This window comes from Platalea leucorodia, assembly GCF_965183815.1.
Source record: "Platalea leucorodia genome assembly, chromosome: 21".
NCBI classification, from domain to species: domain Eukaryota; kingdom Metazoa; phylum Chordata; class Aves; order Pelecaniformes; family Threskiornithidae; genus Platalea; species Platalea leucorodia.
The window spans coordinates 6,409,105-6,424,831 of NC_138843.1; the positions used below are offsets into that span (position 1 = coordinate 6,409,105).

General features: G+C 66.5%; 1 protein-coding gene across 2 annotated transcripts; it reads right to left on the minus strand.

The window, feature by feature from the left end:
- KANK3 (KN motif and ankyrin repeat domains 3) lies at positions 1-11,490 on the minus strand. Of its 2 annotated transcripts, none has more exons than XM_082331368.1 (11): positions 11,365-11,490; positions 6,198-6,272; positions 4,188-5,903; positions 3,846-3,945; positions 3,492-3,701; positions 2,863-2,950; positions 2,289-2,508; positions 1,804-1,946; positions 1,289-1,489; positions 1,108-1,206; positions 1-867 (listed from the first exon to the last, which is right to left on the minus strand). In XM_082331368.1, the coding sequence occupies exons 2-11, from the start codon at positions 6,232-6,234 to the stop codon at positions 814-816; spliced, it is 2,868 nt and encodes a 955-aa protein (XP_082187494.1). In that variant the 5' UTR covers positions 6,235-6,272; positions 11,365-11,490; the 3' UTR covers positions 1-813. The 2 variants fall into 2 exon arrangements, with proteins under 2 accessions (XP_082187494.1, XP_082187493.1); XM_082331367.1 differs by having other exon boundaries at positions 1-870.
- Between the last annotated feature and the right edge of the window lie 4,237 nt (positions 11,491-15,727).

Consider the following 15,727-nt stretch of genomic DNA (forward strand, 5'->3'; position numbering starts at 1 on the left):
GCCTTTGTGGCTCTCAGCCCCCTTCTGTCAGCTCGGCTGCGGCCCCGGCTGCCCAGAAGTTTTGCTCCCATGGAGCAAATCAAATCACCAACTGATTTCATGTTGAACTCCATCCTTTGAATAAGCAACATAATTTTTTTTTTTTTTTTTTGCTTTGTGTGCGCGTGCTAGAAAAAAATTCAGATTTCAGCCAGGAAAGGAAATGCCACAAAGGAAGGGCAAGTATTCCAGTCTGGAAGTGCTCCCAGCCCATGTCCGAGGCAGCGTTACCCAGCTGGTTTGTCTCCCCTCTCCCATCGCTGTGCAGGGCTTGCCAGCTGAGCACCGGCTTCCCCGCCAGCACCGTGCAGCACGGCAGCGTCCAGGAGCTGACGCTTGCCCTCCTGCAGCCCTCCTGCTCCTCATCACCGCCTCCGCTGCCTTCCTGGAGCTGCTGGGAGCTGGCTGGGAGAGCAGAAACCAGCTGCTGTTTCTGCTGGGTTTGTTTTCTGCTCTTCCAGTGAGTTCGCGACTCGCAGAGGGCTCCGAGGCCACGGTGGGGAGCCGAGGGGACGGAGCTGGCGTCCGCTTGCTGCGTTTCCACCCCAAGGTCACTTGGTGCTTGGCTCCTGTCACTTGGCGGAGCGAGGTGGCCGTGCGTGGGCCCCTTCAGCAGCGAAGACGAGCGAGGCCCAGGGACGGCGCCTGCTCTAGTGACAGGAGGTTAAAGCGGCTGCAGAGAGCGATTCGGCGCACAAAGGCGTGGCAGGAGAGGGGACACAAATTGCAGCCTAGCGCCGGCGGTGGCTGGCCCCTGGCTGGATCTGAAGGTCACTAATTTGGTTTCTTTGGGCTCCCAGGGCTCTTCGTGGCCATCGGTGATGTCCCCTGCTGCAGAGAGAGCAGAGTCACAAAATGTCACCAGAAACCCTTCCAGTGACTCCCGGTCAGGGCCAGCCAGGCTGGTTCCCTGCTACTGAGGATGCACCGAGCATGTGGCACCTGGGGAGCACCATCTGTGTCACAGCCCTGTCCCCTCCCACGGGGCCACCTGCCCACCGTGGCACGGTGCCACCTCCGTGGCCCTTTGGGGCAGGTGGCAGGAGCTGGGGGGGCTGTGGTACTCACGGGCAGCTGCGCCTTCGTGCCATTGAGGTGGGCGTAGAGGAGCACGGCGATGTTGCTGTGGCCGGCCTCCAGCGCGATGGCGACGGCGTTGTTACCGTCCTAAGAAGGAAGGGAGAGCAGTTGGGGAGGGGACGCAGGGTGGGCGAGCGTGCCCGGGCCCCAGCGGCAGAGAGAGGCTTACGCTGTCCACGATGGAGATGTTGCAGGTGGGCTGAGCCAGCAGCAGCTTCACCGTCTCCACGCGGCCGTGCTCGCAGGCGCACATCAGCGCAGTTGAGCCCTCCTCGTCCTGCAGGTTCACGTCAGCTCCGCAGGCGAGCAGGGCTTCCACCATCTCCTGGCGGCCGTGGCTGACGGCCAGCATCAGCGCCGTCTGGCCAGCCTGCGAGGCAAGGGATGCTGCCAGGCTGCTCCTGCCCCCGCTGTGCCACCCGCTCTTCCCACTGCCCTGGGGAGGGACCGCTGCCGTCCCCAGTGCCCCCATGGTCTCTCCTGGCTGGAGGTGAGGCGTGGGTGAGACCCGAGAGCCCTGATGCCAGGCAGAAGTTGCTCCTAATGGGATGCCCTCCCCACGTGCCAGCCCCTGCGGGTTTTGGAGCCGCAGTCCTGCCCTCGGAGGAGCTGAATGTGGTCCTGGCAGCTGCTCGGGGGTGGGGGGAGAGGGTCAGGACATGGTGGCCCCCAGCCCGCACCAACCTGGCTGGCCTTGGCGTTGACATTGCCCATGCTGAAGAGCCTCCTGACCACGTTCATGTCGTCTTCCTGCTCGACGGCCGCCAGCGCTGCCAGCATGAGCGCGGTGTAGCCGGCTTTGTTCTGGTGGTCCACGTTACAGACCCCTGCGGGGATTCGCAGAGCCGGGGGGCTCAGGGTGCGGTGGGGCTGGTGGGAGCCACGGACCGAGCCACATGCCTGGCTCCCGCCCTGCCCAGGGTGCTACAAGCCGTCCCACAGCCCCACGGGCACGGACCTGCTGATGGGTCCCCCCCATCAAATCTGGGCTCCCAAAGGGCTGGGGTGGCTGCCCAAACCCCCCCACCCGGGCATGGACAGAGCCCAGCGCAGCTCTCCCTGCCCCTCTGCTGCCAGCACCTTCCCCCATACCTGGCGTGGCCAGGATGTGACCCGGGGTACAGTGGGGTGGTGGCAGGGGGACATTTCTGGGGGCGGGGGGCACTGACCCGTGTCCAGCAGCAGCCGCACGATGTGGAAGTTGGAGTGGGAGACGCTGTAGTGCAGAGCCGTGTTGCCGTTCCCGTCTGCCAGGTTCACCACGTGGGCCAGGAGAGCCGGTGAGACCTCGGCAAAGGCCAGGAGGTGGTTGGCAACGGTGTCGGGGACGGACGACTTCTGGCTGGACAGACGGAACCACTCCTGCAGGACCAGGCTGCTGCTGGCGAGCTGCGGGCAGCGAGCGGTGCTGAGCTGGGGGTCGCGGCTCCCCCCGAGCCTCTGCATGGCCTTGCACCGCCCCAGGCACCCACCCTGCCCCCAGCCCGGGGGGGAGCAGAAATCCCGCTGCAGAGGTGACTGGGTGAAGGCAGGACCCTGAAACCCCAAAGCCACGCTGGGATGGCCCGAGCTGAGCCCACACGGGTTTTGGGGTATCATCTGGGACAAAGCCTGGAGCAAAGGGCTGTGTTTTGGGGAAAGGTGCTGAGCCGGGCTTTGCTGGCCCATCTTTGGGGAGGGCCAGCCCCGGGGGGACGCCGGCAGGGGCCGGGCGAGCCATCCCACCCGCAGCACCCCACTCACCACCTCTTTGCTCTTGGTGGCACCGGGGTGGCCCAGGTGGGTCTTGACAATGAGGCAGGCCTCCCGCATCCTGGGGCTCAGCTCGAACCTGGGGAGAGCAGGAGGGCGTCTGCGGTGCGGGGCTGCATTGCCTCACCAAAACCCTGCTGGCAAGGGCCGCCCCGAGTCCCCCCGCGGAGGTTTTGCTCCTCTCCCCGATGCCTGCGAGACTGCACGAGCTCCCCGTGGTGCAACAGCCAGCCTGGTGGTTGCACCCTGGCAGCTTCAGCCTCTGCAAACCCCCGCCGAACTAAGCCTCACACGGACGTGCTCAGGCATGATTTACCCATTTTTAGGCCGAATTTTTTCCTTTTGTTGAAAAATGCCATTAAAGGCTGTTGGGCTTTTTCCCCCCTCCAAGCTATCTCCTCCAGCAGAGGGGGAGCTGGGACCTCAGTCTCATCCTTTCCTTAGGAGACCCAAGAAGCTGGAAGGATTTTTTTCCTGCTGAATGGTTTCTGCAGGAGCTGAATGTGTTTTTCCCATCGGCTGCACTGAAAGTGGGGCAGACGGCCCGAGTCGCCAGGGCTGGTGCCAGCCCGTGGCTCGCAGCTGCACGGGCCGAGGGAGCCTTCCTCATCGGCACTTACTTCTCCTTCACCTCGGGGGGCTCCGGCAGGGTCACACCGGCCCCCTCGCACTCCCCTCCTGGCTCGTGCTCGCCTTCCCCAGCCTCCTCATCCGAGGTTTCAGTGTCACCCTGCTCCTCGCTGTCGGAGCTGTCGGCCGAAGCCTTCTCGGAGGAGCTGTCTCCCTCCTCCTCCTCCTCCTCCTCTTCCTCGCTGGACGTGCTCTCGTACCTGCACGGAGGGAGGATGCTCAGTGGCAACGCAGCACCCAGCTGGTCCCCTCCAGGCCCCCCGTTGCCACTGCCCCCAACCCAGGACGGGGATGCCGGGGGCCAGGGCTGGCCCGGGGGGCAGCAGGAGCCCCTCGGCACGTACTCCCCGTTCAGGATGCCCACAAACTGCAGGCTCTTCTTGCTGCCCTCGGCCTCGCTCCGGGGGGGACCATCCCGCTTCTTCATGATGGACTTCAGGGCTCCTGGGGGCAGAGAGACGGGTGTCAGGGGCCAATGAGCAGGAACCTGGCCACAGGGCTGCCCGGGCACCCCAAACCCGCCAGACCCCAGGGCGGGCACGGGAGGGACATGGGCAGAGCGCAGGCAGCTGCTGTGACACAGGCAGATTTGGCCCCGCAGGCGCTGTGCCCAACAGGGCCGCCCTCTCCCTTCCTGCAGGAAGGTCCCAACCAAGACCCTGGTGTCATCCCCGGCACCGACTCACCGGCCGCAGGGCTCGGGGCAGTTCTGCCATCCCGTGCCGGGGATGGCTCCCGGCCGCTGTGCGCTGTCTCTGGCGTGGCTGCCCCGGGGGCTGGGCTGCCCTGGCATGTCCCCCCCATTGCTCCTGTGCCCTGCGCTGAGGGGCCGCTCGGGGCATTGCCCACGCCGGGCTGCGTCTCCTCGCCTGCCGGGACAGCGCTGCCCACGTCGGTCTGGCTGCCCTTGTCTTCACAACTGGTGGCCGAATCGGGGCCGACCGCCACGTCCCGCCCGTCGGGGCGGCAGCCTACCCCAACGCAGGTGGTCGGCGGGCAGCACTCCACGCCCGCCTCTGCCATTTCCAGGGGTTCGCCGGCTGCCCGGCTCTGTGTCGCCACCACCGCCTCCACCACCGCCTCGGCCACCTGCGGCCTGGCCGTCACCTCCTTGTCCGCCTGCCCGCAGGGCCGACGGGCGCACACCTCCAGCCGCAGCTCCTCCAGCTCCCGCGTGGCCTCCCGCAGGTGCCCCTCCATCAGGGAGATCACCTCCTTCTGGTGCCCCACCGTCTGCTGCAGCAGCTCCAGCTCCCGCTCCGCCTCGCTGGCCAGCCCCAGTGAGGACTCCAGCACCCAGACAGCCGCATCCCTGCGCTCCCTCGCCCCGCCGTCCGGCGCATCACCGCCCTCCTGCTGCGACCGGTAGTAGAAGACAGCGTCAGTCATGGCCCGGTCCTCGCCCACGGCCACAGAGCGGCACAGCCTCTCGGTGGCCCGGGGGCTCCTGCCTGGCCAAGCCCTGCCACCCCGCTCCGGCACGGCCAGCTTCTCCGTCAGCTTCCTCAGCTCCGCAATCTTGCTCGCTCGCCCCTTTGCCAGCTCCGCTTCACTCTCTGGCCCCACTCGGGGCAGCTCATTGCCCCCCGCCACCGTCTCGGAGCCAGAGGGGTGGCCGAAAGCCTCACTGGGCTCCGCCGACAGCTTCTCCATCAGCTTCGCCTTCTCCCTCTTCAGTTCGCAGATCTGCGTCTCCAGGAGGGGGATGGTTTTCACCTGCTCCTCCAGGTCCCGGAGCTGCCGCAGGGCTGCGGCCATCTGCTCCCGCACATGCTGCAGCGGGGCGGCGCTGAGCCCCGCTGCCGGCGTGCTGCGCCCCGAGCTGCCGGGGCTCGCCCGTCCCCAGCCCACCTGGCCCTCGACACCCACCGGCACCCAGGGGGGCGGCTGACTCGGGGCACCCGGCAGGCCACCACGGGAGGGACCACCGATATCCTGCAAATGGCCCTGCTCCTGCTCCAGCCTCCTGCTTGTCTCCAGCAAGGTCTTCTCCACCTGCGGGTTTCGCACGAGACACTTGTGGGTGGGAGGTGGGAGCAGCCGCACTGGCGGCGGTGGCGAGACGGCGTGGGAGGTTGGCTTGCTCGGGGGCTCCAGGGGCGGCCGGCCGTGCGGGGACAGCAGCAGCGCAGTCCTGCCCTCCTCGCTGGTGGTGGAGGTGAGGGATTCGGTGGAGGTCCAGGCGCTGGCGTGGCTGCTGGGGCTGCGCAGGGTGCTGGGCGGCTGCCGGGTCCCTTTTGCCCTGCGAGGCAGCGGCACTTTCTTGAGCGTTTGGCCGCTTTCGATGTCATCGACGTATTTCAGGAAATCCAGGTCCAGGAGGAAGCCATAGGGGGTTTCCACTGAATATGAGCTCTTCTCCCCATCATCCTGGTCCCGGTACAAGAACGGGCCCCCAAGATCTGCAAGAGGAGCAGGGGCGGTTAGGCAGGGACCTGGTGAAGACAGGAAAGCTTTTCCAAGTGGGTTATACCGGGATTTGCAGCCTGAAGCCCCCCTCCCCGCCGTGGTGCTGCTGGCAGATGGCCCGTCCCCAGCACCCTCGGTGCTGTTGGGTGTCACAGGGCACCTGCTCTGTGCCAGGGTCAGCGCTGGGGTGAGGAAACCCATCAGGACGGGATGGGACAGTTCAGCCCTGCCACTCCCCTCCCGCTCCGTCTGCTGTCCCTGCCCGGCGACGACCCCCGTCCCTTTACCTGGGAGGTTCTGGTTCAGGGGTGCAGGCTGAGCCATCTTTTCCCCGTGATGCCGCTGACCAGGGGACCATCAACCTGCAACAACAACGGGGCCACGTCCAGCCAAACCCTGCAAATCGGGGGCCGGTGAGCCCCACGTGGCCACAAACCACTGCCCCCCGGCCCGGGGAGCGCCCCGCGGCCACCCCCCGCCATCCGCCGGGCCCCTCTCGCCTCCCTCCAGCCCTGGTGCCGCGGGGCTGAAGCTCGAGCCGGCTGCCGGGCGGGCGAGCACGGCGCTGCCTGCGGGGCCAGGGATTGTTTGTACATTTAAGGAATGCTTCGCAGACCGGGCTGGGATGGCCGCGGCAGTCGCGCTGCCAGCTCCGAGGGTGCAGTCATGAGTCAGAGTTCAGCTGCACTGGGGGAGCGGGCTGGGGGAAAAAAAAAAAAAAAAGAGGCTGCAGCCTTTACGGGTGTGATTCTCAGCGGATAAGTTTGCTTTGGATAAAGGGAATCAATGCTTTTGCAAAGCCACGTGACTGCAGGCAGCTGCCAGCACCCGTCGGTCACTGGGTGCGATGTCCGTCCTCGCTGCCCAGGACTGGGGTGCCCTGTGCTGCCCACCCCCGCCTCGGGGGTGTCTCGAGGGCCGGTGACCCCAGGAGGGACCTGGCTGCTTTTCCCTGTCGATAATGCAGGATAAGGCATGGTGGGAGGTGGTGGGGAATGAAATGGGAGCCTGGTTTTCCCAGGAGCCGGGCGTGGGTGCGCTGGAGGAGAGCCAGGGGGCCGCAGCTGCGGCACATGGGTGAGCTGGGGGGCCGCCAGCTGTGAGCGTTCAGCTGGGACCTGCCGCAACATCTGGCAGCACCTGGGTGCCAGAGCCCAGGTGGGAAGTGCTCCTGGCGGGAGTGGGATGGGGGCAAACAGCGCCCCGGGAGCACCCACTGCCACCGCGCACGATGTCACCCTCCAGGCACCCGTGGGGTCCCTGTGTGGCAGGGATGCGGTGGCCCTGCCCGCGGGGCGCAGGTGGCCATGGTGCTGTGCAGCTGTCGGTGGGCAAAGCATTTGGCACCGGGCTATTTTTGGAAGAAAGCAGGGGAGGAGGCATGCTGCAGAGGAAAGGCAGCTCAGACACAGCCCTAAGGGAAGCCGGGGCTCAGCGCTGCCCAGAGAAGGGTGCAGGATCCGGCCTTGGCTGCAGAGAAACCCCTGCATCCATCCCCAAATCCCCTGCCCGTGACGACCAGAGGATCCAGACTTTTCTAGCAGAGATGCTGTGGCAGCCCCCATCACACGGCCCAGCTTGGGGGCGATGCGCTGGCCCCTGGCTCGCACCCCCTGCCCATGACAATGCTGCCTGCCGCTCCCCAGCCCTGGCCATGCTGCTGCGGCTGCCAGCCCGTGGCTCGCCCTGACCACGCGACTGCCAGAAGCCGGAGGAGCAGCTGTGGCGCAGGCAGCACTGGGCCAGGCTCAGGCTGGGCGCCCCGGCAACAAGGCAGCCTCCCACCCATGGGGTCGAGGGGCTGAGTCCAACCGGGCAGGGATCAGACGTTTCCCATCAGTCACCAGGCCGGATCCTGTTGCTCTCCCGCTCCTCTACCAACCCATCCGCAGCCAATGCACATCCCAACTTCCACCTCCCTTGGGAACATCCAGCCTCTGTGCCGGCACCCCTTCCACATCCCTTGGGAACATCCCGGCTCCATGCTGGCACCCCACCACTCCCGTGCTGCCGGTTTCACGCCTAAAAGGGTCCGTGAATCCCCCACCTTGTCTAATCCCTCCCGCCCTGGGAAGCAGCCGGCTTCCTCCTCTGCACGGCCCTCGCTGCAGGTAATTAAACAGCGCTGGGGCCAGGACAAACTTCCCGCTGGGCTCCGTGCACGCTGTAAATCAAACAGGAGGAAGAGGGAGAGCAACAGGAGCCAGAGCCAGCGGGTGCGTTTCCTCGGGGGAAGCGGCCGGCAGCTCCCTTCCGCCGCCCGGCCGGGTATTGTCCTGCCTGGGGCTGTGCCAGGAAAAGCTGCCTCCACCGGGACCCCTGTCCGGGACGTCTCCCGCACCACTCCTCCCGTTTGCGGCAAAGGTGCCCAAAAGGTGCCCAAAGCTGGGGGACATCCTCCCGCAGCTCTCCGACCCCATTACTCTTGGTCTGATGGGATGGGCTGGACCCAGGGCAGCAGCTTCTGCCTTCACCCAGCTCCAAAACAAAGGGCCAGGCCAGGCGATGGGACCTGCAGGCTCCCAACCACGTGCAAATTGCCCCAGTGACCCCGCGATGTGCAAAACCTTGATAGGGTCCCCGTGATGTGCAAACCTCGACAGCATCCTCGCAACGTGCAAACTGCCCCCGGGCTGCCAGCGGGCTGGGCTGGGCGGCGAAGCGAGCGGCAGGCTGGATTTGAGCCGGCGAGGATGAGCAACGGAGGCAGACGGCCCCGGCACGCAGCAGCAGCGAGAGGGTTAAGTCCTCACGCCCACGGCCCTGCCACCGCCGGCACCTGGCGGCACGGCCACACAAAGCCAGCCTTGTCCCCGGCCGGCTGCCATCACCGCAGCACCGGTTCAAAGAGAAGCCGCTCTCCACCTGGGCTGAAGTCCCGACGGGGAAGACCGTGCCGGCCACTTTGGTGCCAAAGGCTGATTTTTGGCAGCTTTGGCCACTCCCCTGGGCAAGGGGGCTCGGTGCTGCCGGGGCTGGGCACAGGGACCCCCAGGTGCCGGAGGCAGGGCACTGCGCACGATCCCAGCTTCCTTCGGAAGAAATTAAAGCGTTTCTAGCCCTGGTGTTCCCACAGAACAGCAGGATGGTACAAAGTGAAGAGCCACTGGGGAGGCTGGACAGCGAGAGGAGGAGGAGGAGGATGCGCACGGACCCAATCATCCCCGCAGAGGCAGGGCTACGCTTCGCCCTGGGCTCGCACCTCTGTTTCCCCCTCTTGCCGTTGTACCTATGCCAACACAGGAAACTTGGGGCCAAAAGTGGAGCTGCTCCGCTCCGTTACAACAAAAAGCCACATCAGGGACGGGGCAGCCTGGGCACCTTGGCCCGGCTCAGGTACTGTCCGGTACCCATGCCCCAGCCCCTCCCCGGGACCCCCAGCCTGGTGGGCCATGGAGTGAGCCCCCCCCGGGTCCCCGAGCCCCCGGGCTGGCAGGGGATGGGCCTGGGGGAGCTATTTTTAAAGCTCCGGACTCCTTTGGGCCCTTTCCCTCACCAGGGGCACAAGCGGGGCAGCCCCCGCCCCGGCTCAGCCACGCGCTGCCATGCAGCCCGAGCCGCTCCACCGGCGTGGCCGGGGCTGGACATGGGGAGGGCTCTCCCCGGCTCTCCTCCCGAGCCAAAATACTGAGGTCATGAGGAATGTGAGAAGAACAGAGTCCAGAGCAACCCTGGCCAGCGCGACTTGATTTATCTCACCCAGGCACGCTTCCCTCGAAGCTGCGCGCAGGCGATAAGCCCCGAAGCTCAGGGCTGAGGCTGTTCCAAAGTTAAAGGGAAACCACTGAGCAAGCACACGGCTTCCTCCGCTGCCAGCGACCTGCCGGGATTCGGGCTCCTCGCACGGAGCCAGCCGTCACGTGTGCCCATCACCTGCACTGTCACCCGCCGGCGCTGCAGGCTGGGCGTGGACGGGAGGCATCCAGGGCTCATCACACCTTCCCGGCCATCCGTCCCGTCCCCATCCCCTGCCCCGGGGCTGTACAGGACAGCCCGTGCTCCGTGCCACCCCCTGTCCCTGCGCCCGCTCGCCCAGGCCACCTTGCCCATGCCGTCCAGGCTGGGGCTGCTCCTGGAGGAGCCGGATGTGGTGCACTGGCGCTGACCCAGGGAGGGAAAGGGAAACACTTCGATCTTCTCAACAGACTAATTTCAGGGTTGGGCTGTTATTTCTGGAGTTGTCGTCATCGTCGGCCCGGTTGGTTGGGAGACCGCGGGGGCTGCTCAGGCTCTGCGCCCGCTCCAGCACCTTGGGGACCTCCCTGAGCTCACACAACACCTGGACAACAGGCGCACGGTCCGTCCGCAGACGTACTGACGTGGGGATCAGCTCTCTGTGCCCTGTCACACCTATAGTTCTATCGGGCTCCTGTATCTCCATGAGAAAACATCTACCACTTGTCCTGCGCCCTTGCCACAGGCGCCCACCAGCACCGCCCAGATTCCCTCGGGGCTGGTGACAACACAGGGAGTTGGCAACGAGCCCCAGGGGCCCGGGATTGCCCTGCTGCAAGGAGGTGCTCAGGGATGACATGGTTAAACGTACACTTGGGGTGCACAGGCACAGTTGGGGGTACACGCACAGCGCTGGGCCCAGCCCTGTGGCGGGTTCCCCATGTACATGCAGGGAGCACCCCGAAGCCGGCAGCACTCCATGTGCCCCCCAGCACCCCAGAGGGGCCTGCAGCGGCTGAGGGTGCCCTGCTGCACCCCCAGGCCTGCGGGGCCCCAGCACCCCGGGGTGCCCACAGCACCCCCAGCCCTGTGGGGCCCCAGCACCCCGCCGTGCCCCCCAGCACCCCACGGTGCCCCCCAGCACCCTCAGCCCTGTAGGTCCCCAGTACCCTGGGGTGCCCCCCCAACGTCCCCAGTCCTACATGTCCCCAGTGCCCTGGGGTGCCTGAAGCACCCCCAGCCCTGTGGGTCCCTGTACCCTTGGGTGCTCCACAGCACCCCCGGCCCTAACAGGTCCCCAGCACCCCGGAGAGCCCCCAGCACCCCCAGCCTCGCGGGTGCCCAGCGCCCCGGGGAGCCCTCAGCCCCGGGGTGCCCGCAGCACCCTGCACGCCCCGGCACGTCGGGGCGCCCGCCCCCAGCTCCGGAGACCCCCCCCGGGGCGGGCGGCCCAGCCCGGCCCCGAGCCGCCGGTACCGGTACCGGCACCGCCTGGGTGCGGGCAGAAGCCCCGCTCCCGCTGCCGCTGCCGGCGCCGCCCGGGCGGAGCCCCCGAGGCGGGGGATGCCGGGGCCGCCCCACCCCGCCGCGGTCCAGGCGCGGCCGCGGGGGCTCCGGAGCGGCCCCTCGGCGGGCCCCGGGCGGCGGCGACGGCTCCGGGGGCCCTGCGGGGCGCCGCCGCCGGGACGAGCCCCCGCCCCGCCGCCGCCGGAGCCGGAGCCGCTCCCGGAGCCGCAGCGACCGGACCCCGCCGTCCCGTCCCGCCCCGCCGCCCCTCACCTCGCCGGCCGGGCGTCTGGGCTGCAGCCGGGCCCCAGCGCGGGGCCGCCCTCCCGGGCCCGGCGGCTCTGGGCTGCACCGCGGCGCCGGGCAGCGCTGCCCGCCGCAGCCCCGGGCCGAGGGCGGGCCGGCAGCGGGGCCGGGGCGGGGCGGGGGCGGGCGGGGATCGCCCCCGGGCCCCGGCCGGGCCGCGCACCGCCCCCGGGCCGCTCCCCCCCGGCGGGGTTCCCGCTCGCCCCTGGCACGGAGGTCCCACCGGGGGAGCGGGGGGGTCCCTGCTGTCCCCGCGGCCCCCCGGGGTGGGCTATCCCCCCCTCCCGGGCACCTGGGGGGAAGGGGTGTCCCGGTGAGCCCAGGAAGGGGGGTGTCCCCTGTCCTGGTCACCTCGGGGGTCTCCTGTCCTGCTTACCCTGGGGAAGGGGTGTCCCTTGTCCCAGTGAGCCCAGGAAGGGAGGTGTCCCCTGCCCCGATCACCCCTGGGATGGGGGATCCCCTGCCCCAATCACCCCTGGGAGGGGGGATCCCCTGCCCCGATCACCCTGGGGATGGGGGATCCCCTGTCCTGGTTACCCCTCGGGATGGGGAGCCCCTACTCCAGTCACCCTGGGGATGGGGATGTCCCTACCCTGCTCACCTCGATGGTCACCCTGGAGAAAGGGGCATCCCGTGCCCGTGTCACCCCGGCATTGGGATGTCCCCTGCCCTGAGCTCAGCACCGCTGCTGGCCGGGGGCCTGTGGGTGGCCGGGGTCCAGCTCCCTGCCCCGTCGGCCTCTCCCCGGCACAGCCCCCCCAGCCTGCCTGGCCCCCGTGGCCTCGTGCGCCGCCCGCCCTCGTCCCACCCATGGCCGGGAGCCCTGTGCCGCTCGCCCTGGCTGGGCTCCCCGGGCCTGGCCCCGCTGGGTTTTTGGCAGCCCTCCCTTGTCCCAGCAGCAGGCTGTTTGTCTCCTTTTCTTGCCAGCTTTCTTCCGCGCCTGCTTCGCGCGCTGGTTGCTCAGCCGCCGAGGTCTGGGCTGTCCTCCATCCCGCAGGGACCCCTGGCAGTTTCACACCTTAAAGCCTGCCCTCGCTAACTACTCCAACCCCTTTCAACACTGAAACCCTCCGCAAGGGTTTTTGCTTCTTTTTCTTTCCTTTTCAGCTGCTGAACCCCCCGGGTATTTTTCCACGGCCGGCTCTTCTGGAACGCTACTCACGGGAAGAGCAGGAGAAACAAGATGTGCTTCCCGGCGTCCCTCCCAGCTGCCGGCTGGCAGCTTGGGGACTTCCTGAGAAAGGGTTTGCATCCGGACGGAAGTACCTTAATAGCCCGAATGGATCTACCTCCACCAACAGACCTCGTCCCTCTCCAACCCATTTACATACTTGGCCTCGCCGGCATCCTGTGGTAATGAACTTGGTGATTTCATGCCCTTGTTCTGTCTCCGAAGCAGGTCTAGAATAGCACTGCTCTTGTTGATTCACTGACTGCTTGGCAAAGAAATCGGTTGGGCCCTCCGTAGCCCTGCGGCTTGCCTTCCCCATCCAGATCTGGAATGGTAAAACCTGGCGCGATGAGTGAAGTCCCAGCGATGTGCGCTCGCCGGCTGTGCCGCAGCGCTCGTGCCCTGCATCGCGGCCCAGAGCTCCGCAAAGGGCCCCCGTCCAGGTCCCTCGCTCCCGCTCTTGGACATCCGACAGCAATGTCACCCATCGGCAAGCAGTAATTCTTGTTTCCTCCTTGCGAAGGTAGGGAAAAACACCCGTGAAGGAGGAGTTGAGGAAAAATGAGCTTGGGAAAGCGATGTCACCCCAGCTCTGCGGGTGCCAGGCCTTGCCCATGCGGCCGCTGCCACCCCGGCACCGGGGCAGAGCTGTGAAATAGCGGGGGGCCCTCGAACCACCCAGTGCCCCGAGGAAATGCAGACCTGGGGCTGCCTAAATTTGGTGCTGGAGCACAGAACTGTGGCAGCTCAGAGATATTTCCAGACTAAAACTCAACAGCAGCCCTTGAACAAGAGGTGTTGAGTTGTTCCCTGCGCTGATCAGACTCCTCTGGCTTTAAGCTCTGGTGATTGAGAAGAGTTAAACCCAAGGGACAGCCCTTATTTCTGCCATTCACGGTTTTCTGCGGAAACTCTGCAAAGCTCAAATACTCAGACATGGCTGGGGAAGTCACAAGGGCCAGCCAATGTTTCAACCCCGCGTAAATCACAGCTGGAGGCAGCGCAGAGAAAAGCGCTTCCCTCCCAAGTCCCGGCTGTCGGCAGCGCGGTGGCTTCACCCCGGGCCAGCGACGCCGACCCAGGACCGGTCCGAGCTGTGGCACCCGCCTGCCTGGGCTGGCAGCCCCCGGCAGCCGCAGCCGAACCCAGGCTCGGAGGCAAATGGCAACGCCTGCCAGCTCTCCTGCTGCACCCGCGCGCGTGCCGAGCTTCGAGCGAGTAAAGGTGCAGCCGTGAGGTTGTGGATATTGAGGTGGGTGCCTGCCTGGGTGAAAGACGCCCGGATGCTCAGTCCTGGTAAGGATCAGGGATTGCCACAGCCTGGGACCGAGCTCTTGTATTTGGCATCTCACCACCCCACATGGAGTGGGGAGGAGGGCTAGCCGGGCTTTTGCTGCTGTTGCAGGGGCAGTTTTGCCAAAACCCGATGGTTTTCTGGTGCTGGAATGTTGTAGTTCAGCTGTCTGGAGCTCTGCAGACGTTCATGGCACCATGGTGGGGCCCGGCATGGCTGTCCCTGGTCCTGGACCTCCCGCTGGCCAGGGAAGCCGGCCCTGACCCTCCCAAGAGCATCCGTCTGAACAAAAAGGTCTGGGACCTAATGAGTTTTCAACTCATCAGAAATGCTGAAAAGCTTTTTTTGGTCCAAAAGACCATCTCGGAAAATGGCTTTCCCTGTCAATCCCAATCCTTTGCTCTCTGCCAGCCCCGACTGGGACTGTGCATGAGATTGTGCCTCAGTTTCCCCATCAGGGCAGTTGGAAAGGGAGTACGTGTGTGTGTGTGCGTGTGTTGTGACGTGCACCAGCGTGGCAGGGTGCTTCTCTGCAGCGTGCCGGGAAACAGAGCCCTGGGAGCTGGAAGTGGCTGCAGACTGACAGAACCGGCCGCCTCCGTGTCCCTCCACACGCAGCACAGAAATCGAGTGGTGTGGGCACACGAGAAAACACACAAAGCTTGGCCAGGCTTTCAGCTGGCTACGAGCAAGCTTTTGCTGTCGTCCTGCCTCATTCAGGTGGCCCTTGGATGGAGAGAGCCTGAGAAACGCTGCTGGAGATGCCCGTGGGGAAGAGCTGCGGCCCTGCTGCAGCATGAGCCGTCCTGCTCGCTGCAGCTCTGGACAACTCCATTTGCTCCCTGGGATCCCAAACCCTCGGGCATCCTGGTCCCCTCCGTGGGCAGCAGGCTCCCAAGGCCCCGAGCATCTCGGGCCTCTCTAGGGCAGCGGGCTCCCGCTGGGCGTCCCGGGCTGGCTGGTGGTGAGCCGTGGCTGGGAGAAGCTGTGCGTGCTCAGGGAGCACCTGGAAAAGCGGCCGGTGGGGTGTGTTCCAGCCGTTTCCTGGCTGCCTGAGTTCATCTCCGCTTGCTCCAGCTCCGCCACCCCTTCCCGAGCCCGGCTCCGGCTCCATCACCCCCTCCACGGCCCCGCAGCCGGGCTGGCCGGGCTGGCACAGCATGGGACCCTCCGGCAAAGGCTGGCTGGGGCTTTGCCTGGCGCAGTCCCCGTAGGAAAGTGGCGTGAATGCCTCCACGCTGCACAAATAAAGCAGCCCAGCACGCTTCCCTCCCGGCAGGCTCGGCTCTCCCTGCCGAGCTCGGCCGCGGCAGGATGTCCTTGTTTTCTGCCTGCAGGTTTGGAGCGGGCAGGAAGCTCGTTTCCTCTCGTTGCCTCTGCTGGGATCCTTGGCCCCGGGATGCTGCAGCAAAACAAAGGAGCAGAGAGCGGAGCAGGAGCAGCTTCCTCGGCTCTCCAGCTGTGCGCGGGCCGGCAGGACCTGGGGAAGGGGCTACTGGAGGGCCACGCTGGGCTCAGACCTGGCTGGGCTGGCGGGGAAGGGGCTGACGGCGGAGGCTGAGGCTGTACCCTGAGAGCGGCACAGCCACCCCACAGACCCCTCGCCAACAGCCTCCCCCCTTGCCGTCTCCCACCGCCCCGCCACCTCCCGGGGACTCCCCTGAACCTGGTTTAGGGCTGGGCTGTGGCAGCTGCATCAAATACAGAACACCTGCAATGTCACCCGCTCCCTGGGACCTCCTGCTCCATGCCACCCCCTCCTGCGCCCCCCTCACGCATGTGTCCCTCTGCACCCTCTTGTCCCCAGCGTGGACCGGCAAGACCAGCCCTCGCCCAGGTGCAGGGTGCCCTTGTCCCCCATCCCC

Excerpts from the sequence above, each read along its gene's own strand:
- KANK3 (XM_082331367.1), bottom strand. The coding sequence starts at position 6,234 with ATGGCTCAGCCTGCACCCCTGAACCAGAACCTCCCAG. Across the intron at positions 2,951-3,491 it reads CCCCCCGAGGTGAAGGAGAA|GTTCGAGCTGAGCCCCAGGA; the intron begins GTAAGTGCCGAT and ends TGCTCTCCCCAG. Across the intron at positions 2,509-2,862 it reads CCACCAAGAGCAAAGAGGTG|CTCGCCAGCAGCAGCCTGGT; the intron begins GTGAGTGGGGTG and ends CGCTGCCCGCAG.